At 45.0% G+C, this 26,471-nt stretch overlaps 1 protein-coding gene across 3 annotated transcripts in view; it reads left to right on the top strand.

The window, feature by feature from the left end:
* EPS8L3 (EPS8 like 3) overlaps positions 1 to 26,471 on the top strand; it is a 193,622-nt gene that overhangs the window by 50,930 nt on the left and 116,221 nt on the right. For all 3 annotated transcript variants that reach the window (XM_040424086.1, XM_040424084.1, XM_040424085.1), the window contains exons 2-5: positions 2,998 to 3,043; positions 5,337 to 5,413; positions 18,970 to 19,034; positions 21,347 to 21,502. In XM_040424086.1, coding sequence (XP_040280020.1) covers positions 3,015 to 3,043; positions 5,337 to 5,413; positions 18,970 to 19,034; positions 21,347 to 21,502 — 327 coding nt within the window. In that variant the 5' untranslated portion in view covers positions 2,998 to 3,014. The remainder of the gene's footprint in view (positions 1 to 2,997; positions 3,044 to 5,336; positions 5,414 to 18,969; positions 19,035 to 21,346; positions 21,503 to 26,471) is intronic.

The following is a 26,471-nucleotide window of genomic DNA, read 5'->3' as shown; positions in this document are numbered from 1 at the left end:
ATTCTCTGGGGCTAATCATGCATATGAAAGGCACTCTCAACTGATATGGGTATGAATTAATCCATCCTTGCAGATCACCCATACATGCTAATTGTCTTCTCTGGGGCGGAAGGGAACCTCCAGCAAGACAATGCAACATGTCACACAGCTAGAAATGTCCAACTGTGGTTGGAAGAGTATGACCAAGATTTCCAAGTACTATCCTGGCTTGCAAGTAATTCCCCAGATTGAACCCAATTGAGCATCTATGGGACTACTTTGGTCATCATGTTTGCCCTATGGATCCTTCCCCACATACCTTCCAGTATAGCTACATATCAGTCCTGGAGTCACACAAGGATAGAAACACAGAAGAATTGGGAGGTGGGATGAACACAATAAGGCTTGTCTCTGGTTAGCTTTATTAGCTTTGCCCCCACCCTTCAGTTACCACACACTGAATATCATGACACTTAACAGCAACAGGACTCTGTGCCACATCATGTCCTAACGATGTTAATGTCAAGTCTTCATATACCTGGCCAGTATCAATTTATTAATACTGTTATAGACCTTACTGGCCTTTAGCTAGGTACATGAGGATCTGACACTACCTGCATTTATTAACACTGGGTGTGTCAGGTCCTTATGTACCCAGACAGCTGTGCTGGTAGGTCTATTACAGTTTTAATAACAGGAATAAAGTGGCTAGCAGTGGTTTATTATGAATTGGTTCATTAGGAGTTCTCCCTGTTGGGTCTATTGCTAGTCCACCACTGGATTTGCAGGAAATAGACAAGCTTAGAAACTCTTGATCAGGCACCTCCCCACAGGGGAATATGTCAAATAAATACTCAAAGTTCAGCGACTGATATGAGCTTTAGGGGCTAATATGACCAGCATCTGTTGGGACTGTTAATCAGCCATTACAAAAGTAATATTAGCCTCTGTGAGGAATATTGGGAAATATCATTTGATGCCACCCAATTCTCTTTCAAGGGTGATGGGCATCTTGCATAGGAAATAGGCACCACAGGTGGTCCAGCCTCAAAGTGATTTAATTTCACACCTCTAGCAGACAGACTATAAGCAAGCTTCTCTGACAGGACCACCCCCTGCTTGGGGGCCTGAGCTGGAGTGGTCAACTGCATCAAAGAAACTCCCCAGACAGTCTGGAACAGTGAGTTCATAAGGATTTATGAAATGACCGTATGTCTTAGCCGTATCTTTGAGATCCCAGGAACAAGCCGAACATTCCCCTTGGCCTCGCTCGCTTGTAGGACCCAGGGAAGGGTAGATCCTCTATCACTCCCCATGCCTCCCTGTGCCCATGTGGACCGGGGGTGTCTGTGAAAAACTGTGCAAGGGGAACTTATATACCCCTAGTGGGTGCAGAACGTCACGCCTTTGTGAAAGTGAAGAGACCTTACCGTGTAATCCCGACATAGTAGTGACGTCAGGCGGGGCTGCAAGGTTCAATTCGTCACGGCCCTTAATACAGAAATTATGAGAGCCCACCAAACCATTACAGTAATCACTTAATCCAGACTGCTGTTCAATATAAGTTAAAGTGGTTTTCAGAGTTATGAAAAAAGATGTCCCCAAAGGCAGCATCTGTGATAAAATAATAAAGCAATGTATACTCACCTATTTCATCCCACACTGCTTCCAGTGTTGCTGCTCTGAGCCTTCCTGCCAGGCTTTGTTTTTTTTAGCTGCAGTGATGACATGTATGCATACTTAATGTGACTTCTTCAGTCACGTGCCATATACTGCTGAGCCTAGTGATTAGCTGCAGCGGTGTCCGGGGTATATGGGAATATACATTACTACAACCAACATGAGAGGACCAGAAGATCACATTTTCAATAGCATAGTCAATGCCTTCAATAAAATCATGTCAGACTCTTGCTCAGCCTGATGAGCCGCTGGAACAGTAATGAGCCTTGGAGTTTGGAACAGTAACCCCATAAAACCCTAAGCCCATAAGTCAGCCTTGGTTACATCAGGGACTCCAGTGATGGTCATAGTCCAGCAGCCCCTAATTTGGTGGAGGATGGAAAATGGTATGGGGCTCTATTTTAATACCATCATAGCATACAAAGATATTTTACACAATTAAATGTTTCCAACTTAGTGGAAACTGTTTCAGAAAGGTCTATCCCTCTTCCAGCATGACTCAGACATTTGGTTTGGAAGAACCAGAGTATCCTGCACAAAGCTCAGACCAACACCATTGAAAACCTTTGGCATAGATTAGAATGTTCTTATGAGCCACAACCTTTCGTTCAACAAATGAGCCTGACTTTCTACAGATTCACTCCAAAATCTTGTGGAAAGCCTACTCAGAAGAGCCACAAAATGGGATCCAATTCTACATTAACACCCATGGTTTTGGAATTGAATGTGCAACAAACTCATATAGGTGTGATTGTCAGTTCTCCACATTACACTGAATCTTAGTTCTAATCCGCATTCAGTCTTTCCATTCTTGTGCTCTATTATAGGAACAGAAGAACGGAAAGGACAGATTCGGCACATAACTGAGCTGAATGGAGCCTACGGATCCCATGGACTATATCAGTATTACAGTACTTCAAATTAGCTTTCCAGTTCCTCATCTTAGTTTAGTCCAGCACCTCCTTTGTTGCATTTTCCCTGCACAGCTGATGGCCCATGGTGTAGTAAAAAGAGTAGGGAACACTTCGCAATTTTTAGATTTAGGATTGGTGGGGTTCCCAGCAGTCAGACCCAAACAGATGAGGAATTGATGGCATATTTTAGCAATGTGCCCTTTGAAAAAAGGGGAGAGGAGTTTGGATTGGTACAGTAATTTGAATTTGGAAGAAAAGTGAAGTATGCCATTTTAATTCTAGCCAATAATGGCCATAAACCTTTAGATTACAATCATCTTCACAAATAAAACATGCTGTCAGAGTGACTTGCACTGAGGAGCATAATTTACATTATTACACAAAATGACACAGTCTATAAAATTTTTATTTTTCTCCTTTTTAGGATTCCAAACACTAAACATGGATCAAAATACCCTGAATGACATAGAGTAAGTACTTACCCTGAAATAATATTTGCTTCTCTGTATAATAACATCCAATCATTAGGGCAATGTATATATTTTTTTACTTTGTTATTTAGCATATGCTTACAAATAATAATGGAATATATGCGTGTGTCATCTTTATTCCTCTCAAAACGACTGCAGACCCCATTATCAGTATTGTACTTGTTTTACATGGCCAAATTGTCGGTCAGATAATTGGGGATGAACTTTCCTACGAATCTAAAGGTGCAGCCGATCACCCGATGAACCAGTAAAATGCTAGTTCATCGGATAAAACAGTTGTTTGTGCAGGCAAGTAAATTATCATTTCTGGGAAGCAGATCGTGATGTCTAAACAGCCCTCTGTTGCCCAGAAACAATGCAGCTTTATGAGGTCGAGCAATAGCCATAGTGTTTGCTCCTTCTCATACTGTGGAGGTGATGCCGCATGTAAATACAGACCTTCACTCCCAAATGAATGAGCGGATAGCTGTTGGAAGGAGCACTTCCTTCCCAATAATCGTCTGCTCAGGCCATGTAAACCCGCCATTAATTTTAGCAATCTCTAAATGCTTTTTCATTCCTGCCTGTTCTCAAATGAATTTGCAGTGGTAATTTATATTTAAACAAGTAAACATTTTTCTGGCTACTATGTACAAACCGGATTCCAAAAAAGTTGGGACACTATACAAATCGTGAATTGCAATGATGTGGAGGTGCGAACTTCTAATATTTTATTCAGAATAAACATAAATCACGGAACAAAAGTTTAAACTGAGAAAATGTACCATTTTAAAAGGGAAAAATATGTTGAATCTGAATTTCTTGGTGTCAACAAATCCCCAAAAAGTTGGGACAAGGCCATTTTCACCACTGTGTGGCATCTCCCCTTCTTCTTACAACACTCAACAGACGTCTGGGGACCGAGGAGACCAGTTTCTCAAGTTTAGAAATAGGAATGCTCTCCCATTCTTGTCTAATACAGGCCTCTAACTGTTCAATCGTCTCGGGCCTTCTTTGTTGCACCTTCCTCTTTATGATGCGCCAAATGTTCTCTATAGGTGAAAGATCTGGACTGCAGACTGGCCATTTCAGTACCCGGATCCTTCTCCTACGCAGCCATGATGTTGTGATTGATGCAGAATGTGGTCTGGCATTATCTTGTTGAAAAATGCAGGGTCTTCCCTGAAAGAGATGACGTCTGGATGGGAGCATATGTTGTTCTAGAACCTGAATATATTTTTCTGCATTGATGGTGCCTTTCCAGACATGCAAGCTGCCCATGCCACACGCACTCATGCAACCCCATACCATCAGAGATGCAGGCTTCTGAACTGAGCGTTGATAACAACTTGGGTTGTCCTTGTCCTCTTTGGTCCGGATGACATGGCGTCCCAGATTTCCAAAAAGAACTTCGAATCGTGACTCGTCTGACCACAGAACAGTCTTCCATTTTGCCACACTCCATTTTAAATGATCCCTGGCCCAGTGAAAACGCCTGAGCTTGTGGATCTTGCTTAGAAATGGCTTCTTCTTTGCACTGTAGAGTTTAGCTGGCAACGGCGGATGGCAGGGTGGATTGTGTTCACTGACAATGGTTTCTGGAAGTATTCCTGAGCCCATTCTGTGATTTCCTTTACAGTAGCATTCCTGTTTGTGGTGCAGTGTCGTTTAAGGGCCCGGAGATCACAGGCATCCAGTATGGTTTTACGGCCTTGACCCTTACGCACAGAGATTGTTCCAGATTCTCTGAATCTTCAGATGATGTTATGCACAGTTGATGATGATAGATGCAAAGTCTTTGCAATTTTTCGCTGGGTAACACCTTTCTGATATTGCTCCACTATCTTTCTGCGCAGCATTGTGGGAATTGGTGATCCTCTACCCATCTTGGCTTCTGAGAGACACTGCCACTCTGAGAAGCTCTTTTTATACCCAATCATGTTGCCAATTGACCTAATTAGTGTTAATTGGTCTTCCAGCTCTTCGTTATGCTCAAATTTACTTTTTCTTATTGCTATTTGTCCCAACTTTTTTGGGATTTGTTGACACCGTGAAAATTGGAATCAACGTATTTTTCCTTTAAAATTATACATTTACTCGGATTAAATGTTTGATCTGTCATCTACGTTCTATTACAAATAAAATATTGACATTTGCCATCTCCACATCATTGCATTCAGTTTTTATTCACAATTTGTTTAGTGTCCCAACTTTTTTGGAATCCGGTTTGTATGATGTAATAGAATTCCCACCAGCTATTAAGTACCGTATGTCATCTCTGTCAATCTTTTAGGGGTGGGCAAGAGCTGCATGTAGAATCCACAAAATCCAGCAATGTTGGTAGCAGACCAAGTGCAAAATCCATCTACAGTAAGTATAGCTATTACAATGTTATGACACATTTTCTTACCATCATATATACACCATCAATCATCTGCAAATAATAGTAAGAAACATGAAAAAGTTAACATAATTCACCAAGCATACAACCTTAATGTTTAGTCGAATACTTTGTGTACAGTTTAGTGGATATGAAAAAGCTGAATTTTTCTGGCTGTAAGGAAAACATGGTCAAGTTATGGCCCGTATAAGACCTCTCAGTTGTAATGAGCATTTATACAGCGTATGCATCCAGGGGTGGACTGAGCATAGCCCCAGGGGGGCTCCCAAGCCCTCTTCATGGCCGACAGCCTGGTACATTAAGATCCGATGCTATCAGTATTAATTAATGTAGGAGCATCAGGCACTTATGTACCTGGCCAATAGCCGCAGTGCCTTTCTGAACTCAACTTTATTGCAGTCCTTACAGGGCCAGTTTTAGAAAAAATGTGAGGCCCCAAATCTTGCAATAATGTACTAACAACACAGTTACATTCTGTCGATTCTGGCTCTCCCTCACAGATTTACAGTACACCATATAAAGATCCTCACACAGATCTGCACCTTCATGGCCCCAGAATATGCCACATCCCACCTCCCTCACAGCAATGAGTTCCCCTCCCTCACAAAAAGCTACAGAAATGGAGTGGGTCATCATACAGCATGTACCCCAGGACTTCACTGTACACCACTAAGTGTATATTTATTGGTTTGCGCAAAAGTTACAGCGTTTACAAACTATGGTACAAAAATTAGAATTTCCGCATTTTGAAGCAGCTCTGACTTTTTGAGCACCTGTCATGTTTCCTGAGGTTCTACAATACCCAAACAGTAGAAACACCCCACAAATGACCCCATTTTGGAAAGTAGACACCCGAAGGTATTCGCTGATGAGCATAGTGAGTTCATGGAAGTTTTTATTTTTTGTCACAAGTTAGCGGAAAATTATTATTTTATTTTATTTTTTTCTTACGAAGTCTCATATTCCACTAACTTGTGACAAAAAACAAAATTTTACATGAACTCGCCATGCCCCTCACGAAATACCTTGGGGTGTCTTCTTTCCAAAATGGGGTCACTTGTGGGGTATTTATACTGCCCTGGCATTTTAGGGGACCTAAAGCGTGAGAAGTAGTTTGGAATCCAAATGCGTAAAAAATGCCCTGTGAAATCGGAAAGATACTCATTGGAATTTAGGCCCCTTTGCGCACCTAGGCTGCAAAAAAGTGTCACACATGGTATCACCATACTCAGGAGAAGTAGGGCAATGCATTTTGGGGTGTATTTTTACATATACCCATGCTGGGTGAGAGAAATATCTCTGTAAAATTACAACTTTGTATAAAATAAATGGGAAAAGTTGTCTTTTACAGAGATATTTCTCTCACCCAGCATGGGTATATGTAAAAATACACCCCAAAACGCATTGCCCTACTTCTCCTGAGTACGGCGATACCACATGTGTGACACTTTTTTGCAGCCTAGGTGCGCAAAGGGGCCCAAATTCCAATGAGTACCTTTTAGGAGGGCATTTTTAGACATTTGGATTCCAGACTACTTCTCACGCTTTAGGGCCCCTAAAATGCCAGGGCAGTATAAATACCCCGCATGTGACCCCATTTTGGAAAGAAGACACCCCAAGGTATTCCGTGAGGGGCATGGTGAGTTAATAGAAGATTATTTTTTTTGGCACAAGTTAGCGGAAATTGTTTTTTTTTTTCTCACAAAGTCTTCCGTTCCGCTAACTTAGGACAAAAAGTTCAATCTTTCATGGACTCAATATGCCCCTCAGTGAATACCTTGGGGTGTCTTCTTTCCAAAATGGGGTCATTTGTGGGGTGTTTGTACTGCCCTGGCATTTGAGGGTCTCCACAATCATTACATGTATGGCCAGCATTAGGAGTTTCTGCTATTCTCCTTATATTGAGCATACGGGTAATGAGATTATTTTTTTCCGTTCAGCCTCTGGGCTGAAAGAAAAAATGAACGGCACAGATTTCTTCATTCACATCGATCAATGTGGATGAAAAAATCTCTGGCAAAAAATGTGCAAAAAAAAAAAGGAGAGGAAAGGCGTCTGCCAGGACATAGGAGCTCCTCCCAACATCCAAACCCACTCAGCTCGTATGCCCTGGCAAACCCGATTTCTCCATTCACATCAATCGATGTGGATGAATACATCATTGCCGGAATTTTTTATTTTTTTTTTATAAAAAATGTTTGCCAAAGCATATGAACACCGCCCCTCAGCTCATAAGCCTCGGCAAACGTATCTTTTTTACTGCAGAGGAAAAATCTCGTCTTGCAGCGCCGCATACACCGACTTTGTGTAATCTGACAGCAGCGCAATGCTTCTGTCAGAATGCACATCAGTGCTGCAGCTGGTTGATCGGTTGGTCCACCTAGAAGGTAAAAAAACGAAAACAAACAAAAAAAATTAAAAAAACAGGCCGCAACGCAATAAATTTATTAACATTAACTTCATATAACATTTGAAACAGAACATTAACTTTTATAAACTTACTTTATTGAACTTTTAGAACATTAACTTTTTTGCTTACCTGTGATTTTTTTTTTTTTTTACCTTTATAGAACAAACCTCTCCTTCCCCATGGGACAATGTTCAAAGCGCAAATCGCCCAGAGATGTGGCGAAGTACATTATGCACTTTAAAGAAAATGTGGGGGATTCAGTCAGCACAACCCTGTATGCATGTGCACATCGCTATAGCGAAATACACATACAAAAGCAAAAACACAAATGCAATAGCACTCTGCAACCAGCACTCTGCCCTGCCTCTATGCTGGATGTTGAATGAGGCATTGGTGTACATTTTGGCCAAAGCGTAATAAGCCACTCACCACGTCAAGGTCGCCTCTATGAGTGGTCCCTAACACTAGTTCCTACCTGTTTATGGGCCATGATAGCCACACAAAGTCCAGGGAGCGCAGGTACAGCATGCACACCAGGCACACTCTGCTTTTGAAGGGATTCTGTCACCAGTTTTTTACCCCCCCATTTAAAAATATGGTTATGTTCATGGAGCTCTAGCGATTCCTAATGTGGTCTTATAACCGAAATCTGTAGGCTCATTTTGTCTAAAAAACGTTATAACTAACCTGTCATTCATCTCACAAAGGTGCCCAAGGGGATGCTCATGTCTTCCAGATGCCGCCCGCACCCGCCGCCGTTCGTGCCCAGCTCCTCCTTTGCTGTCATCAGCGCCGCCTCAGAATCCTTTGCTACGCCTCCTGCTCTCCCTCACTCCCCCCTCCTTCTTCTCTAACATCCCGCGTGCGCACAGGCCTCTGACAGGCTGGCGCCAGTGTTCAGGTCATCAGGAGGTTGAGCGAAGTGCCGGCGCATGCGCACTTCGCTCCATGAGGCCGAACGGAGAAGTCCGCACGTGCGCATCAGGCACAGGCCTGTGCGCACGCGCGGGATGTTAGAGAAGAAGTGTACCTGTGTGTGGTACTTCCGGAAACACTCCCCTAAGCATAGGGCAGGGTGGTCAGGGCAGTCAGGACAGAAATAGCGGGTGTCACTCCTGCTACAGACAACATTTTTTTCGGGGGGGGGGGGGGACTTGGGTTGAGGTACCAGCAACGACATTGGGGAAATGTCACTCGTGTAGATGGCTCACTACACTGGTGGTTGGGGCCACGGAACCTCCTGGATACAGGAGGTTCTCAATGATCTCTTCCTGAAATTTGAGGAAGGATCTTGTTCTCCCAGCCTTACTGTAGAGAACAAAACTATTGTACATAGCCAATTGAATTAGGTATACAGACACCTTCTTATACCAGCGTCTGGTCCTGCGGGAGAGTAAATAAGGAGCCAACATCTGGTCATTGAAGTCCACCCCTCCCATGAGAAAATTATAGTAGTGGACCGAGAGGGGCTTTTCAATGACACTGGTTGACCGTTCAATTTGGATTGTCGTGTCTGCGTGAATGGAGGAGAGCATGTAAACGTCACGCTTGTCTCTCCATTTCACCGAGAGCAGTTCTTCGTTACACAAGGCAGCCCTCTCCCCCCTTGTAAGACGGGTGGTAACGAGCCGTTGGGGGAAGCCCCGGCGACCAGGTCACGCGGTGCCACAGCAGCCAATCTGATCTAGAAACAAATGCCTAAAGAGGGGCACACTTGTGTAGAAATTGTCCACATAAAGATGGTACCCCTTGACACCAAGTCCCAGACTGTCTTCCCACTGCTCCCCAGGTAGTCAGGGCAACCGTCCGGCTCCAGGGTCTGATCTTTACCCTCAGACACGAAATTTGTGCGTATAGCCTGTGGCCCTTTCACAGAGCTTATACAATTTGACCCCATACCGGGCGCGCTTGCTTGAAGCCAAGGCGCCCGGTAAAATGTATCAGGGACTCATCTATGCAGATGTTTTGCTCAGGGGTATACAAATCTGCAAATTTGGTGTTACGGTGGTCTATGAGGGGCCGAATTTTGTGGAGCCGGTCAAAAGCTGGGTTGCCTCTGGGACGAGAGGTGCTATTATCACTAAAGTGCAGGAAACGCAGGATGGTCTCAAATTGTGTCCTGGACATGGCAGCAGAGAACATGGGCATGTGATGAATTGGGTTCGTGGACCAATATGACCGCAATTCATGCTTTTTTGTCAGGCCCATGTTGAGAAGAAGGCCCAGAAAAGTTTTAAATTCGGAAACTTGGACGGGTTTCCACCGGAAAGACTGGGCATAAAAGCTTCCCGGGTTGGCAGCTAAAAATTGAGTGGCATACCGGTTTGTTTCTGCCACGACTAAGTCAAAGAGCTCCGCAGTGAAGAACAGCTCAAAAAACCCCAGTGCCGATCCGATCTGAGCTGTCTCAACCCAAACTCCAGACTGGGGCGGTAAAAGGGGGAACTACTGGTGCGGCTGAAGATGGGGCTGCCAATCAGGGTTTGTCAGCACCTCAGGGACTCTAGGGGCCTGTCTGTGCGGTGGCTGCGACGGGGGAACTACTGCACGTGCCACCGTACCAGCTTCAACTGCCCTTCTGGTGCTCGCCAATTCACCATGTTCTATGGCAGTGCTGGTACTAGGTCCAGGATGGGCTGCGCTGCTGGTGTATGCCTCACCACGTAATCTGACAGCGCCAGCCCCACTCTGCTGCTCTTGAAGCGGATCCTGCGCAACCTGTGGTCTAGCAACACGGGGACGGGTATGCCTGGTGGTATCAGGGACCTCAACCTCATCGTCCGAACTTTGGGTCAGACTGCCACTGCTTTCTACAGGTTCGTATTCTGACCTGCTGGATTTGTCAGTTGAGGGTTCCCATTCCTCATCCGACTGGGTCAGAAGCCTGTAGGCCTCTTCAGAAGAATACCCCTTACTTGCCATTTGGTCAACTAAATTTAGGGGGTATTCCCTGAGACTACCCAAGAAAAAAGCAAGCCTGTCTTACAAATGGGAGGCTAGCGAAGTACAGGAAGCCGCTGCGATTGATAAAAAAATATCAAAACTGATTTTTTTTATCGCCGCAGCGCTTGTGTAGTGATTGTACAGTGCTAAAAAAATAATAATAATTTGTCACTGCGGCGGGGCAGGCGTGGGTGAACACACGTGTGGGCGACCAATCAGGCCTGATCAGGCAAACACTGCGTTTTGGGTGGAGGGCGAGCTAAGGTGACACTAATACGATTATAGATCTGACTGTGATCAGTTCTGATCACTTACAGATACTATAAAAGTACCAATGCTGATTAGCGATACGCTAATCAGCAAATCGGTGACTGTGGTGCAGTGGGCTGGGCGCTAACTGAAGCTAACTACCAAAGGGGCCTAAACTATCCTAAACCTAACAGTCAATACTGGTGGGGGAAAAAAAAGTGACAGTTTACACTGATCACTTTTTTCCCTTTCACTAGTGATTGACAGGGGTGATCAAGGGGTTAATTGGGGTGATGGGGGGTGATCTGGGGCTAAATGTGTTGTGCTTGGTGTACTCACAGTGATCTGTGCTCTCTGCTGGGACCAACCGACGAAAAGGACCCAGCAGAGAGCACAGAAGCCATTTAACACATTATATTTATAAATATAATGTGTTAAATGGCTTGTGATTTGATTTTTTAAAAGTCAGCAACCTGCCAGCGATGATCATTGGCTGGCAGGCTGGTGACGAACTTCTCCTGCGACTTTTCCCGGCCCGCACTGCGAATGCGCGGGCCGGCTATGCTCGTAATCTCGCGTCTCGCGAGAGGACACGCCGATGCGTCCAGGAGGAATAACCCGGCCGCCCGCAAGACGCATTCCTGCGTTAGGCGGTCGGGAGCTGTTTAAGTCACCAGTCCACCCCTGTATGCACCTAAAATACATAGTTACATAGTCACATCCAGAAGTTTAGACTGCTCTCTATAACTTGCACTCCCCTTATCAGACCCAATATACAGTACAGACCAAAAGTTTGGACACACCTTCTCATTCAAAGAGTTTTATTTATTTTCATGACTATGAAAATTGTAGATTCACACTGAAGGCATCAAAACTATGAATTAACACATGTGGAATTATATACATAACAAACAAGTGTGAAACAACTGAAAATATGTCATATTCTAGGTTCTTCAAAGTAGCCACCTTTTGCTTTTATTACTGCTTTGCACACTCTTGGCATTCTCTTTATGAGCTTCAAGAGGTAATCCCCTGAAATGGTTTTCACTTCACAGGTGTGCCCTGTCAGGTTTAATAAGTGGGATTTCTTGCTTTGAAAGTAAGGGCTATTTGACCATGAAGGAGAGTGATGGGGTGCTGTGCCAGATGACCTGGCCTCCACAGTCACCGGACCTGAACCCAATCAAGATGGTTTGGGGTGAGCTGGACCGCAGAGTGAAGGCAAAAGGGCCAACAAGTGCTAAGCATCTCTGGGAACGCCTTCAAGACTGTTGGAAAACCATTTCATCTGACTACCTCTTGAAGCTCATCAAGAGAATGCCAAGAGTGTGCAAAGCAGTAATCAAAGCAAAAAATGGCTACTTTGAAGAACCTAGAATATGACATATTTTCAGTTGTTTCACACTTGTTTGTTATGTATATAATTCCACATGTGTTAATTCATAGTTTTGATGCCTTCATAGGTCATGAAAATAAAGAAAACTCTTGGAATGAGAAGGTGTGTCCAAACTTTTGGTCTGTACTGTATGTGTATCCCTACGGGATTTCTTTTTTGGGTTTCTACTACTCATGAACAGTGCCATCTATTGAAATCATAGTCTTGTCATAAGACTATGAAACCAATAGATGGCGCTGTTCATGAGTCATTACAAGCAGGGCAATAGTCCTCAGATACACCCTAGCAAGCTTACATTACCGCAGATAAAGTGCTAGAAAATGTGTGAATGATAGCAGCAAGCCGATATACACTCCTCCAACCTTCTAGCCATCTTCTCCCCCAACACAGCTGCCCCTTCCCCATTGAGGTGCAGCCCATCCCTACGATAGAGCCTGTAGCCGAGAGAGAAGTCAGCCCAGTTCTCCAGGAACCCAAACCCCTCCTTCCTACACCAGTTTTTGAGCCACTTGTTAACCTCCCTAATCTCCCATTGCCTTTCTTGTGTGGCTCTTGATACTGGATGTATTTCGGAAAATACTACCTTTTGAGGTCCTTCCCCTAAGCTTTTGACCTAAATCCCTAAAATAATTTTTAAGGACGCTCCACCTACCTCTAACTTTGTCATTGGTCCCTCCCAGTAGTCAACCTGATCCGCAATGTGTCAAACTCGAGCGCCAGGAAGACAACACACCGTTCGATGATCCCGGTCTTTGTGACAGATTGCCCTATCTGTACCCCTAATAATTGAGTCTGACCTGCCCTGCTCTCCTGGTCCCATGCTTACTGGAGCCGACATTCTCCTGACTGGCAGAGGAAGTGTCCGGCTGCAGCAGTGCCCTCTCTGAACTCACATCCCTCTCAACTGCCAACCTTGCAAACTTGTTGGGGTGTGTCAGATCAGGGCTCGCCTCCCTGGCACTCTTCCCTCTACACCACTTTCTAACTATTATCCAGCTAGCTACCTCACTTTCCTCAGCCTCCACGCAACCACCCTCCCTCACATCTACCCCAAAGAGTGCTTGCTCAGTGAGCAGCAAACTTCCAAATTGTCAACGCCTCTCAGTGTTGAAACTCGCCCATTTAGATAGTCAATGTGCGATTCCAAACGGGCAATTTGCTCACATTTTGAACAAAGATATGCACCCTCAAACGGCTGTTCCAGGACTGCATACATTAAACAATATGTGCACTGGACTGCGCTGTCAATAATGGACCACATACTAAATGGGGATTACGCAAGAATAGAGAAAAAATACAATATAATGCAGTGATAAGAAACTGATTTACTGCAGTCCCCCACTAAAGTCCCTGAATCTAAAGTCACACACTTAATACAAACACACAAAAAAAATAAAACACGCGAATGCCCACAAACTCGCGTTATTTGCCTGCTTGTATGAATGGAGCTCTCACAACAGCCTGTTTTTTTCCCTCTGGATCCGTTATAATAATACAACCGCCTGCATCCGTTCTGAACGGATCTGGTTGTATTATCTCTAAAATAGCCATGACACTTTCGTGTCAGAGAAAACTGATCCATCACTATTCACTTACATTGTAAGTCATGACGGATCAGTCTTGCTCCGTATCCCAGGATGCACTCAAAAACACTGTTTGCAGCGCTTTTATGTGCATCATGGGAACGCAATGAAACGGAACGGAATGCATTCTGGTGTACTCTGTTCCTTTCAGCTCAGTTTTGTCCCTATTGACAATGAATGTGGACAAAACTGAAGCATTTTCTTCCACTATTGAGATCCTATGTATGACGATCTCAATAGCGGAAAGGGAAAGTGCAGGTGTGAAAGTAGCCTAATATTGGTGGTCACCTGTTAAAACAATCCTAATAACTATTGCCACTTATAATGTGGGGGAGGGTATAATCAGGCGGTGGTTGTGGGGGCAGTAGGAGATGAGCGCTTCCATTGTGGAGGCGCTCATAGAAACATAGAATGTGTCGGCAGATAAGAACCATTTGGCCCATCTAGTCTGCCCAATATATCTGAATCCTATTAATAGTCCCTGGCCCTATCTTATATGAAGGATAGCCTTATGCCTATCCCATGCATGCTTAAACTCCTTCACTGTATTTGCAGCTACCACTTCTGCAGGAAGGCTATTCCATGCATCCACTACTCTCTCAGTAAAGTAATACTTCCTTATATTACTTTTAAACCTATGCCCCTCTAATTTAAAACTATGTCCTCTTGTAGCAGTTTTTCTTCTTTTAAATATTCTTTCCTCTTTTACCTTGTTGATTCCCTTTATGTATTTAAAAGTTTCTATCATATCCCCTCCCCTCTTCTTTCTTCCAAGCTATACATATTAGGGTCCTTTAACCTTTCCTGGTAAGTTTTATCCTGCAATCCATGTACTAGTTTAGTAGCTCTTCTCTGAACTCTCTCTAGAGTATCTATATACTTCTGGAGATATGGCCTCCAGTACTGCGCACAATACTCCAAGTGAGGTCTCACCAGTGTTTTGTACAGCGGCATAAGCACTTCACTCTTTCTACTGCTTATACCTCTCCCTATACATCCAAGCATTCTGCTGGCATTTCGTGCTGCCCTATTACATTGTCTTCCCACCTTTAAGTCTTCTGAAATAATTACTCCTAAATCCCTTTCCTCAGATACTGAGGTCAGGACTGTGTCAAATATTCTATATTCTGCCCTTGGGTTTTTACGCCCCAGGTGCATTATCTTGCACTTATCCACATTAAATTTCAGTTGCCAGAGTTCTGACCATTCTTCTAGTTTTCCTAAATCCTTTTCCATTTGGCGTTTCCCTCCAGGAACATCAACCCTGTTACATATCTTTGTGTCATCAGCAAAAAGACAAACCTTACCATCGAGGCCTTTTGCAATATCACTTATGAAGATATTAAACAAAATTGATCCCAGTACAGATCCCTGTGGAACCCCACTGGTAACATGACCTTGTTTTGAATGTTCTCCATTGACTACAACCCTCTGTTGTCTGTCACTCAGCCACTGCCTAATCCACTCAACAATATGGGAGTCCATGCTCAATGACTGCAGTTTATTGATAAGTCTTCTATGTGGGACAGTGTCAAAAGCGTTACTAAAATCTAGATATGCGATGTCTACTGCACCTCCACCGTCTATTATTTTAGTCACCCAGTCAAAAAAATCTATAAGATTTGTTTGACATGATCTCCCTGAAGTAAACCCATGTTGTTTTTCATCTTGCAATCCATGGGATTTTAGATGTTCCACAATCCTATCCTTTAATAGGGTTTCCATTAATTTGCCTGCTATTGATGTCAGACTCACTGGTCTATAGTTGCTCGATTCCTCCCTACTACCTTTCTTGTGAATGGGCACGACATTTGCCAATTTCCAATCTTCCGGGACGACTCCTGTTACTAATGATTGGTTAAATAAATCTGTTAACGGTTTTGCCAGCTCACCACTAAGCTCTTTTAATAATTTTGGGTGTATCTCATCAGGCCCCTGTGACTTATTTGTCTTCAATTTAGACAGCAAACTTAGAACATCTTCCTCTGTAAAGACACATGCATCAAACGATTTATTAGTCATCCTTTCTAGTGGAGGTCCTTCTTCTTTTTCTTTTGTAAAAACTGAACAGAAGTATTCATTAAGGCAGTCGGCTAGCCCTTTATTCTCTTCTACATACCTTCCGTCCTTTGTTTTTAATTTAGTTATTCCTTGTTTTAATTTCCTTTTTTCATTTATATATCTGAAGAATGTCTTATCCCCTTTTTTCATAGACTGAGCTAGTTTTTCTTCTGCCTGCGCTTTAGAAGTTCTTATAACTTGCTTGGCCTCTTTCTGCCTAATCTTGTAGATTTCCTTATCTTCATTGCTCGGGGTTTTTTTATAATTACAAAATGCTAGCTTTTTATTTTTAATAAAAAGCTAGCATTTGTATCGCTGTCCTGCGGCGGCCCGGCAGGGGAGGGAGAAACGTCTCCCTTCCCTGTTCTTCTGATAGGCCGCAGGCACTAATGCCTGCAGCCTATCAGAGGCCAGCTTGGGCGGCGCAATGACATCATTATCATCGCGCCGCCTGAGCCGGGCAGCACACAGAAGGGACACAGGCCGGAAGAGGCCTGAATTGCATCACTGCTGATGAAGGTAAGTATTAGTGTTTTATTTTTATTTTGGGGGGGAGCTGGCACTATAGGGGCATCTGGCATTTCTTACAGCCCCATTTTTTGGGGGTGGCACTCTGGGGGCATTTATTTCTTGCCCATTTTGGAGGGGGCACTATGGGGGCATTTCTTACTGGCACATTATGGGGGGCACAATGGGAGAGAGGAGCACTATGGGGGCATCTGAGGGCTCTAAAGGGGCTTTTTTATTGGCACATTATGGGGGGCACTATAGGGGAGAGCGGCACTATGGGGCATCTGGTGGCACTATAGGGGCATTATTTGGGGGCACTATGGGGAAGTGGGGGCTCTAAAGGGGCCTTTTTTCTTATTGGCACATTATGGGGGGCACTATGGCATCTGGTGGCACTAAGGGGGCATTTTTTACTGGCACATTATGGGAGGCACTATAGGGGAGAGCGGCACTATGGGGCATTATTTGGGGGCACTATGGGGGAGTGGAGCATATTGGGGCATCTGGTGGCACTAAAAAGGGGCATTTTTTTACTGGCACATTATGTGGGAGAGGAGCACTATAGGGGCATCTGCTGGGGACACTAAGAAGGGGCATTTTTTTACTGGCATATTATGGGGGACACTATGGGGAAGGGGGAGAAGAGCACTATGAGGGCATTTACTGGGGCACTATATAGGGGTATTTTATACTGGCATACATTATAGGGACATTAGCTCAACTGCAGGCACTAAGTGGGGGTATTTCATGTACTATCATATTATAAGGAGAACTATTACTACTAGGGGGTATTATGGGGAGCTTTATTACTACTGGGGACTATGAGGAACATGATTACTAGTATGGGCACTATAGGGGCATTATTACTACTAAGTGTGCTCTGGCAGAGAATTATTTCTATTGGTGGGATTTTGGGGAAGACTGTTACTTTGGGGGGCACCCTGGCACAGTATCAGCTTAGCACAATTATTTTTGGGGAACATTATCTTTATACTATTAGTGTCTGGGCGCAGTTAATTTTTAGAGCACTGTGTGCCAATAATTGTTGAAGGGGGCACTATCTGTGTGGTAGTAGTATTTCCAGGGGGACTGTTTCTGCAGTATAGTATTGGGGGTGGCAGGAAAGGGTGTTCAGAAGATGATGGAAATGTGGGAAACTAATGTCTGTTTGTCAATCTCTGCAGAGATGGAGATGGCTGAAAAATCATCATAGTGGTCTGATCTGAATGGGGAAAATGAGGAAAGAGAACGTCTACAACAAAGGTGACATCACTGGATGTAAGAGGTATGGGGCGCTATGTAGGAGAGGAGATGCTCCGGCTCCTCCCCCTGCCATTTGCAGAAGGAGGATTCAAAGCTGGGTGAGGGCGGCCAAAGAGGGAAGCAGGGCACGGGAGGGTGGCAAAAGGTGGGGGGAACCACAGGCCTTGAGCAGGATCTGGGGAGGGAGGAGAGCGGAGGAGCTTCCTGGCTGTAGCCTGCTGTTGTCTATTGTATAATGTGAAGCCTCAACAATAGAATTTCAGCTGTACAGTGTTTGTTGGGAGCGGCCTATTATATGTAGGAGGGGCTTTTAATAATGGGCGGAGCTAAAAATGTGCGGCATGCTACACATGCCGCATTTTTCCACTCCAACAGAGCTTTTAGAAATGGCCAGGCATAAGAATTAGCGTAACACGCTACGCGCCCCGCAGTTTTACATATGAGGGGTCTTTGAAAATATGGACGGGCAAAAGAATTGGCACAGCGCGCTACACGTACCACATTTTTTGCCTTTCGGACCCCCCCATGAAAATATTCCTGGGTGCTCCCCTGGGTATAATGGGAGAAGAATAGAGATATTGGTGGGAGAGGGGGCCACTGTTCTCCTGGTGAGTCTGTCTAGGTATCATAAGTAAGTTCTGTTATGTCATTCCTGAGTGCACAGTAAAGCACAAGGTGCAAAGGTATTTTATGGTATGTGCTATACATTCTGAATTACCTGGGAATAAGTGACACATACCTACTGGGAAAGTAGGTGGGGCAGGAAGGCCCATACAAAATTTTGCAATGCGGACCTGTGAGATCTGTGTATGAAAAATATAAATGATTCACTGATGACTGATACATTTAATTCTTGCTGTATCCACTTATGGCTTTGGCTTAAAAAAAAAGTTCTTAAAAACTGGGTTTCTGTTTCCAGTCTAAAATGAAAATGCTGCACTGAAATCCTGCATTGTAATAATGATATGACAAACATTTTGGATTGTATAATCTAGTATGCCTAGTAGTCCGAATATTACAGTACAGAAAAAATCCTTGAATGCTGTAATTATGGCTCTTACAGTATTAAAGACAATATTGCTTGAATTGCATGTTTTGGCCTTGTTGCAGATCAGAGGAAGCAGTATGCTCAATCTTTGTCTAAGTCCGACCACATCTTTCGCCATCGAGTAGAGGTAAATGATACTGTTTATAGGTATTATACAGTCCTGATCAAAAGTTTAAGACCACTTGAAAAATGGAAAAAAATCATATTTTACATTGTTGGATGTAAAGCTTCAACATGCAACAAGAAAAATTGAGAGTGAGACAAAACATTTTTTGAGCATTCAATTAATTGAAAATAACGATTAAACTGAAACAGGCTGTTTTTCAGCTGATCCAAATTTTAGGACCACATGCCTTTAAAAGGCCAAATCTGTGCAAAGATGTGGATTCATTGTCATTTTCTGTCAGGTAGTCACACGTTGTGATGGCAAAGGCAAAAAAACTCTCCCTTTTTGAACGTGGTCAGGTTGTTGAACTGCATAAGCAGGGTCTCTCACAGCGCGACATTGCTGCTGAGGTGGGACGCAGTAAGACAGTCATTTGAAATTTCTTAAATGATCCTGAGGGTTATGGAACAAAAAAGTCAAGTGGATGACCCAAACAAATTTCATCACCACTGAGCCGGAGGATCCAATTGGCTATCCGTCAAGACACTGGACGATCCTCGACCCAAATTAAGGCCCTTACTGGTGCTGACTGCAGCCCCATAACCATCAGATGGCACCTGAGACTGAAGGGCTTCAAAAACAAAAAACGTCTTCAAAGACCTCATCTCCTTGAACGCCACAGAACTGCTCGTTTAGACTTTGCAAGAGAGCACCTAACATGGGACATTCAAAGGTGGCAGAGAATGTTATTCTCTGATGAGAATTTTTTTTTACCTTGACGGTCCTGATGGTTTCCAACATTACTGGCATGACAAGCAGATCCCACCTGAGATGTTATCTATGCACCACAGTGGAGGGGGTGCCATAATGGTCTGGGGTGCTTTTTCCTTCAGTGGAACAATGGAGCTTCAGGAAGTGCAGGGGCGTCAAACAGCCGCTGGCTATGTCCAGATGTTGCAGAGAGCATTCCTCATGACTGAGGGCCCTCGTCTGTGTGGTAACGACTGGGTTTTTCAACAGGACAACGCTACAGTACACAATGCCCGCAGGACAAGGGACTTCTTCCAGGAGAATAACATCACTCTTTTGGCCCATCCTGCGTATTCCCCTGATCTAAATCCAATTGAGAACCTTTGAGGATGGATGGCAAGGGAAGTTTACAAAAATGGACAACAGTTCCAGACAGTAGATGGCCTTCGTGCGGCCGTCTTCACCACTTGGAGAAATGTTCCCACTCACCTCATGGAAACGCTTGCATCAAGCATGCTGAAACAAATTTTGGAAGTGATAAACAATAACGGCAGAGCTAATCATTACCGAGTTCATGTTTGGAAGTTGGATTTCTGTTTTGGGGGGGTTTAGTTTTTTTTTGGAGGTGTGGTCCTAAACTTTTGATCAGCTGAAAAACTGCCTGTTTCAGTTTATTCGTTGTTTTCATTAAATTGAATGCTCAAAAAATGTTTTGTCTCCCATTTCTTCTTGTTGCTTGTTGAAGCTCTACTGCCATGCTAAATAAGATTTTTTGCCCTTTTTCAAGTGGTCTTAAACTTTTGATCAGGACTGTATAATTTGTCGATAGATACACGCTTTACAGTAAAGATTTTTCAAAACTGGTGCAAATAAATGTGGGATTGATTTGTTGTTCTATTTTACCCCAGTTGTGATAAATATCCTCCAACGTTCCCCTATACTGATGGGTTAGTTGACTTCATATGTAATGGATTCCCTGGTGTGTGTACTCCATAGGGTTGCCACCCGTACGGGAATGATCCGGACAGTCCAGGCTTATAATCCTGTGCCCGGGCACAGCAATCAGCTGGAAATTATGCGATGCTAGCCCAGGGCGGCGCTGACTTCAGACATGCCCACCCTCCCTCCCTTCTGTTCGGGTTTGGCTTTAAGAAAAGGTGGCAACCCTAGTACTCCAATGTGTTCAGAGCCTGATGGCGATTTCTCTACTGGGGTGTGAAATATGCTGTTTAACTCACATAAGCAACAGGAAATGAATACATTATTGTAAAAAAAAATCATCTCTGAAATATGGCAGCCTAGTAATCATAGCATAATTGTTTTTTCATGCTACATATTATAAAGTCAGGGAAATAGGGAAGTAATATATTACAGCTGCATAAAACATATACATATGCCTGTGTGTCAATGAGGCCTAAATGAGATTCCACAATTACAAATTCCCTTCAAAACTAAGCAAAATTATATGGAACAAAACTCTAAGCTCAAAGACATCTATAAACCAATCTTTTTCGAAAACTAATAAAGCACAATAATCATTCATTGAAGATAACATTTTGTGAACTTAAATGTGTCAATTCCAGCATCTGATGACATGCGAACTTGATAATCAACTGCGAAATGCCCAGGATTGCCTGAAACATCTCCACTTGTTAAACGCAGAGGGGAAAGTTTGGGGTCAGGAAATGATTCTCCAACTACAAAATGGAGAGCTGGTACTAACAGACCTGGAATCTGGGGTAAGACATTTGCTTATATGTTTTAATAGATTTAATGACATAATTTATTCTAGTTTGGGATTGAAAAGATAATGGTTTTCTTTTGTCAATGACTAATTTCTATCAAATGATGGCATGTAATCATGTTTCAGTCTTATTTCAGTTAGCTTAAAACAAATATACATTAATTTATTATTACTAATGTTTTCCTGGACTGCACTTGCATTTAATAAGCATCTGATTCCCTTAAATCTCTTAAAGAGCATCTGTCAGCAGATTTGTACCTATAAAACTGGCTGAGCTGTTGCATCTGTGTTGGTCTGATGTACATATGTGCCCGCATTGCTGAGAAAATTTTTGTAATATATGCAAATGAGCCTCTAGGAGCAACGGGGGCGTTGCTGTTACACCTAGAGGCTCTGCTCTCTCTGCAACTGCCGCACCCTCTCCGCTTTGATCGGCCAGGCAGTGAAATCATCATTAATGCCTGGCCCTGTCAAAGTGCAGAGGGCGCAGCAGTTGCAGAGAGAGAAGATCCTCTAGGTGTAACGGCAATGCCCCTATTGCTCCTAGGAGGCTCATTTGCATATATTAAGCCATCATTTTTCTCAGCAATGTGGGCACATATGAATATGGGACCAACACAGATGCCTTCAGCTGCCAAGCACACATGTAAAAGGTCAGCCAGTTTCATAGATACAAATCTGCTGACAGATGCCCTTGTTTTCCACAGACAAAACTCATGTCCATGGATATTATTGTGTTTATTCACACACCCTTGATTTTCCACTGACCCACAACAATGGAAGCATTCCCTACTTTAATCCATGTTGCAGACCAAACAGGCTAATGCTCTGTGAAAACCACAAAACATGGATGTCATTAGTGGTTTTCATGGACCATTGGTAGGAGACACACTGGATAATATACTTGGAAAACAGATGACGGACCCTTCACTGTCATCGAGGAAACACTGACTATGACATGAACGTTGTCACTGACACAGACGTGTGAATAAGGCCTAGCAATTTATATACTTTTGCATCTGACATTGAGTGTTGTTGGCTGCCTTAAAAAACCCTGCCCACCGTTAAAAGGGAAGCGGTCAATTCCTTTACTGTAATGTACGGTGTTAACATACACCTATGTTATAAGAACTTACATGTTAAACGAGTCTCCAATGAAATGCATGATATGCAGGCCCTTCTCTATATAGCATATTACTGTGCAGTCATGAGGAGCCCATATATCACTGGATTCCCTGCTGTTTGCTAAATATGTGCTGAGAATTTAAACATCATATATATGTATATGGTTTACAGCAGGAACAGTGGACAGTTTTAAAAAGGGTTTAGATGAATTCTTAAAAGTAAATGACATTAATGCTTCACTTCCTTCTGGGATTCGCGTCCCCATCCATCCCTTGGTTGAACTTGATGGACTTTTTTCAACCGTATTAACTATGTAACTATATATATATATATATGTTGGTTCAGCCTGCATTTGTGGGAGGGGCTTGAGCCTATTTAAACCCCCACTTACCTCATCACAGTGGGCGTTCCGGTTCTTGGTCATTCACTGGCTAGTGTTCGTGTGTTCCTGGTACCTACGGTCGCCTCTTGCAGAGTTCGTGTCTCCTGGTGGTAAGTAGGGGGGGGGGGGGGCTCTTTCGCAGGGCAAGGACTGCGGCGGTCTGGCACCCTCCCTCCACCTCATGCTGCCGGTGCGTTCCAGCGTGGAGCGCACGGGCTTCCGGGTCCCCTCTTCCTCCGCTCGTCTCCCTGTGTTTCCTGGCGGCATGGCGTCAGGAAGCGCACCCGGCAGCCGGCCGGCTCATCATGCCGGGAAAAGGGGGGGGAGGTTTTCCCTGGTCTGGCCGGCTCACCTCGTTCCCGGCACGGCGCAAGAAGGCGTGCGTTCCAGGGTGGAACGCACGCACTTCCTGGCTCCGGTCCCCGCCCGCTCCGCTTGCTTCCGGCGGCAGCAGGGATGAAACGACGCCGGCCGACAGCTACCCGATCATCGGGGAGGGGGAGGGGGGGGTTGGGTTCCTGGGCGAGGCTGCACCTCGGTGCGGCATGGAAGCCGGTGCACATAGGCGTGCGTTCCAGCCTGGAACGCACTCCTCTTCCGGCGCTTCAGTGACGTCACCCGCCCCCTGCCTGGTCTCCCTGGCTGCAATGTCAGCTTGCGTTCCACGCGGGGCGCCGGCTCACGGGCAGCCAGGCCGGACGGGGAGGGGGGGGGGGAAGTAAGGAGGAAGTAGTAAAATGAAGAAATCATAAATAAATGAATAAGTAATTGGTGTAAAGTGTGTGCAGTAAAACCGCCACATAGTCTAAAAAAAAAAAAAAAAAAAGGGGAATGAAAATAAGTACGTTTTGTTAAAACCCGCCATATAGTCCGCATAGAAAAAAAAAAAAAAGTGTAATAAATAATTAAATAAGAAATTAAAAATATGTATATGTAAGTATTTACAGCACAAACCCGCCATATAGTCGGATCGTCAACCAAAAAAAAAAAAAAAAAACAACATTAATATATAAGTATTTGCGGCACAACCCGCCATATAGTCGACACCGACTAACCCCCTTTAAAAAAAAAAAAAAAAAAAAAAAGAATTATTTAATTTTCCCTGTTTGGACAAGGATAGGTGTCCCACGTAGGACCGATCTGGCTCCACCCCACCTCGGGCACCTGGTTACGGCCAGGGTGTCTGGTCTTCCTGGTTTCGCCCAGGCCACCGGGTTTTGTCTTGTTGCCAAGTCGTTGTCGGCCGGTCACAGTAAGGTGTCCGGTCGCGGTTGGTGGCGCCTCCTCCTTCCCTGGTACGCCCGGGGCTCGGTTCACTCCTGGTACGCCCAGGTCTTCATGTTTTTTCTTGTCTATCACACGGGTTCACGCACCTGTCCTTCGGCTTTCAAGTCTTCCAAAGGGGCCGTCCTCGGCTTCTCCCCGGGTCATTCTTGCTTTCCGTAACTCCTAGGTTTATGGCTTACCACTGCCCTTCGCGGGCCGCTGCTACGCGCAGTCTCTTTTTCATGGCTACGCGCCTTCTCTCCTGTCAAACCGCCTGGTACGCTCAGGCGGCTCTCTTTTCGGTCAGGTGTTCGATCCGATGCGCTCGGATGGTCACTTGGCCTTAGGGTGAGCCCCAGCCTGGCCAGTTCGCCTGGTTCCGCAGGTTGGTGGGCACCCGTGTCCTCTGCACTTTCAAATGTTTTTTTGCCTGTGCTTTATTTACAGAAGTTTGTTCCCAGTTCTCCGTTCCTTTCGGTCCTGTTCAGGTAAGTTCGCACTGGCACCACCTCGGTCCCAGTCAAGTCATAACCACGCGTTAATTGTCTTCGTCTGTTCGGTTAGGCCAGGTTCGACTGAGCCGTCTCGTGAATTCCGTTACCGGTACGTGTCTCTCTGTCGTGCACCAATCCAAATTCCAGTACATCGTCACCCTCGTTTTTTTTTTGTTTTTTTTTTCTCTCCTTTTATTTTGTTATGCCTTGTTTTTTTTTTTGTTTTTTTTTTGTTTAGCTGCTCTGCCATGTCTCGAGCCTCGGACATGGAGGACGGCCTTTCCATCTCCGGCTCAATCGTGTCAAGCCAAGCGGGTCCCTCATCCCTTCGGAGTTGGACCATCCCAAAACTGTTGGCCGAGTTGAACCGAAGAGGCATTCCACATCCGGCCACCGCAAGAAAGGCAGAGCTATACAAACTGCTCATGACCAGCCCCAGCACCACAACAGTGCAGCCAGAGGCGTCGGCCATCCATTTGTCCCTGGTGCAGCTACAGGCGACCCTGAATTCCTTGGTGGACTCGGTGGCGGATGTGCGGGCAAGGGTTTCGGAGCTCGAATCCCGGCCACCCGTGGTACCCCCGGCTCCGTTCCGCTGATGACTCCCTCTACATCAGGCTGGCTGGCTACAGGTACGCCAAGACCCATTCCACATGTGTCCCCCTCTCATTTCATTCCTGATAACCTTAAGAGAGACATCCTGGCAGGGAAAGATGTCAATCTGGCATCAATCCTCATTGCCGCTCAAGATGTTCCCGAGAACCGGGTCATCAACTGTGGCGATGTGTCGGTGGTCCTTCGGGCCAAGGATTCGCGGCTCAACCGCAAGTTGTCCATTCCGGAATTTGTCCTGGCCTTCAGCCTCTTCAGGGACATCGTCTGCACCGCACAGCCGGAGAGAAGAGAGGAGCTTGACAGCTATTTGTACCTGGTCACTGACCTAGGGCACAAGTATGGTGGGTCGGCCTTCTATGACTACCACCGTTCCTTTGCAGCTAAGGCGGCGGCAGCTCTGGCCCAGTTCCAGTATGTCACCAGCTGGTCCTTGATTGACACCGAGCTCTTCTGCCGTCACTTCGCTGGCCTCAGGGCTCCCAACTGTGCGACGTGTCAGTCGATTTTCCACTCCTCAGAATGGTGCCCCAATACCGCGCACCCGCCTCAGGACAGGGCCAGCCCGGGGACCTCCGGGTCATTTCCATCCAACCCCTCCACAGACAAGCTCGGCAGACCTATTGTCTACCTGGGGAAGAGCCAGGTCTGTAATAACTTAAATTCAGGGGGGTGCTCATATGCCAGCTGCAGGTCACTCCACGTCTGCTCCCTGTGCTTCAGGGCCCACCCACGGTCCGCCTGCCCAAAGAAATCTTCCAAAGGTTCCTGACTAGCGGACATCAACGTGGACCTCTTGGCGGCACTCCTTCACGATCACCACGATCAAGACTTCGTGGCGTTCCTGTTGGCAGGCTTCCGCCAGGGGTTCCACACAGGGCTCATCACCCTGCCGCAGGTGCCCTGGCAGGGCAGGAATCTGCTGTCCGCCACCCTGGACCCTCCAGCAACTAGCGAGTTGCTCCAGTCGGAAGTTTCCAAGGGGTTCCTCATAGGCCCGTTCCCACGCATCCCGTTTTCCTCATGGCGCATTAACCCCATCGGCTTAGTGGCAAAAAAGAACACTAATAAAAAAGATTAATTCA

The sequence above is a fragment of the Bufo bufo genome, chromosome 3 (genome assembly GCF_905171765.1).
Source record: "Bufo bufo chromosome 3, aBufBuf1.1, whole genome shotgun sequence".
Taxonomy (NCBI): domain Eukaryota; kingdom Metazoa; phylum Chordata; class Amphibia; order Anura; family Bufonidae; genus Bufo; species Bufo bufo.
The sequence above is the reverse complement of the archived record's forward strand: the minus strand, read 5'-3'. Positions and strand labels throughout refer to the sequence as shown.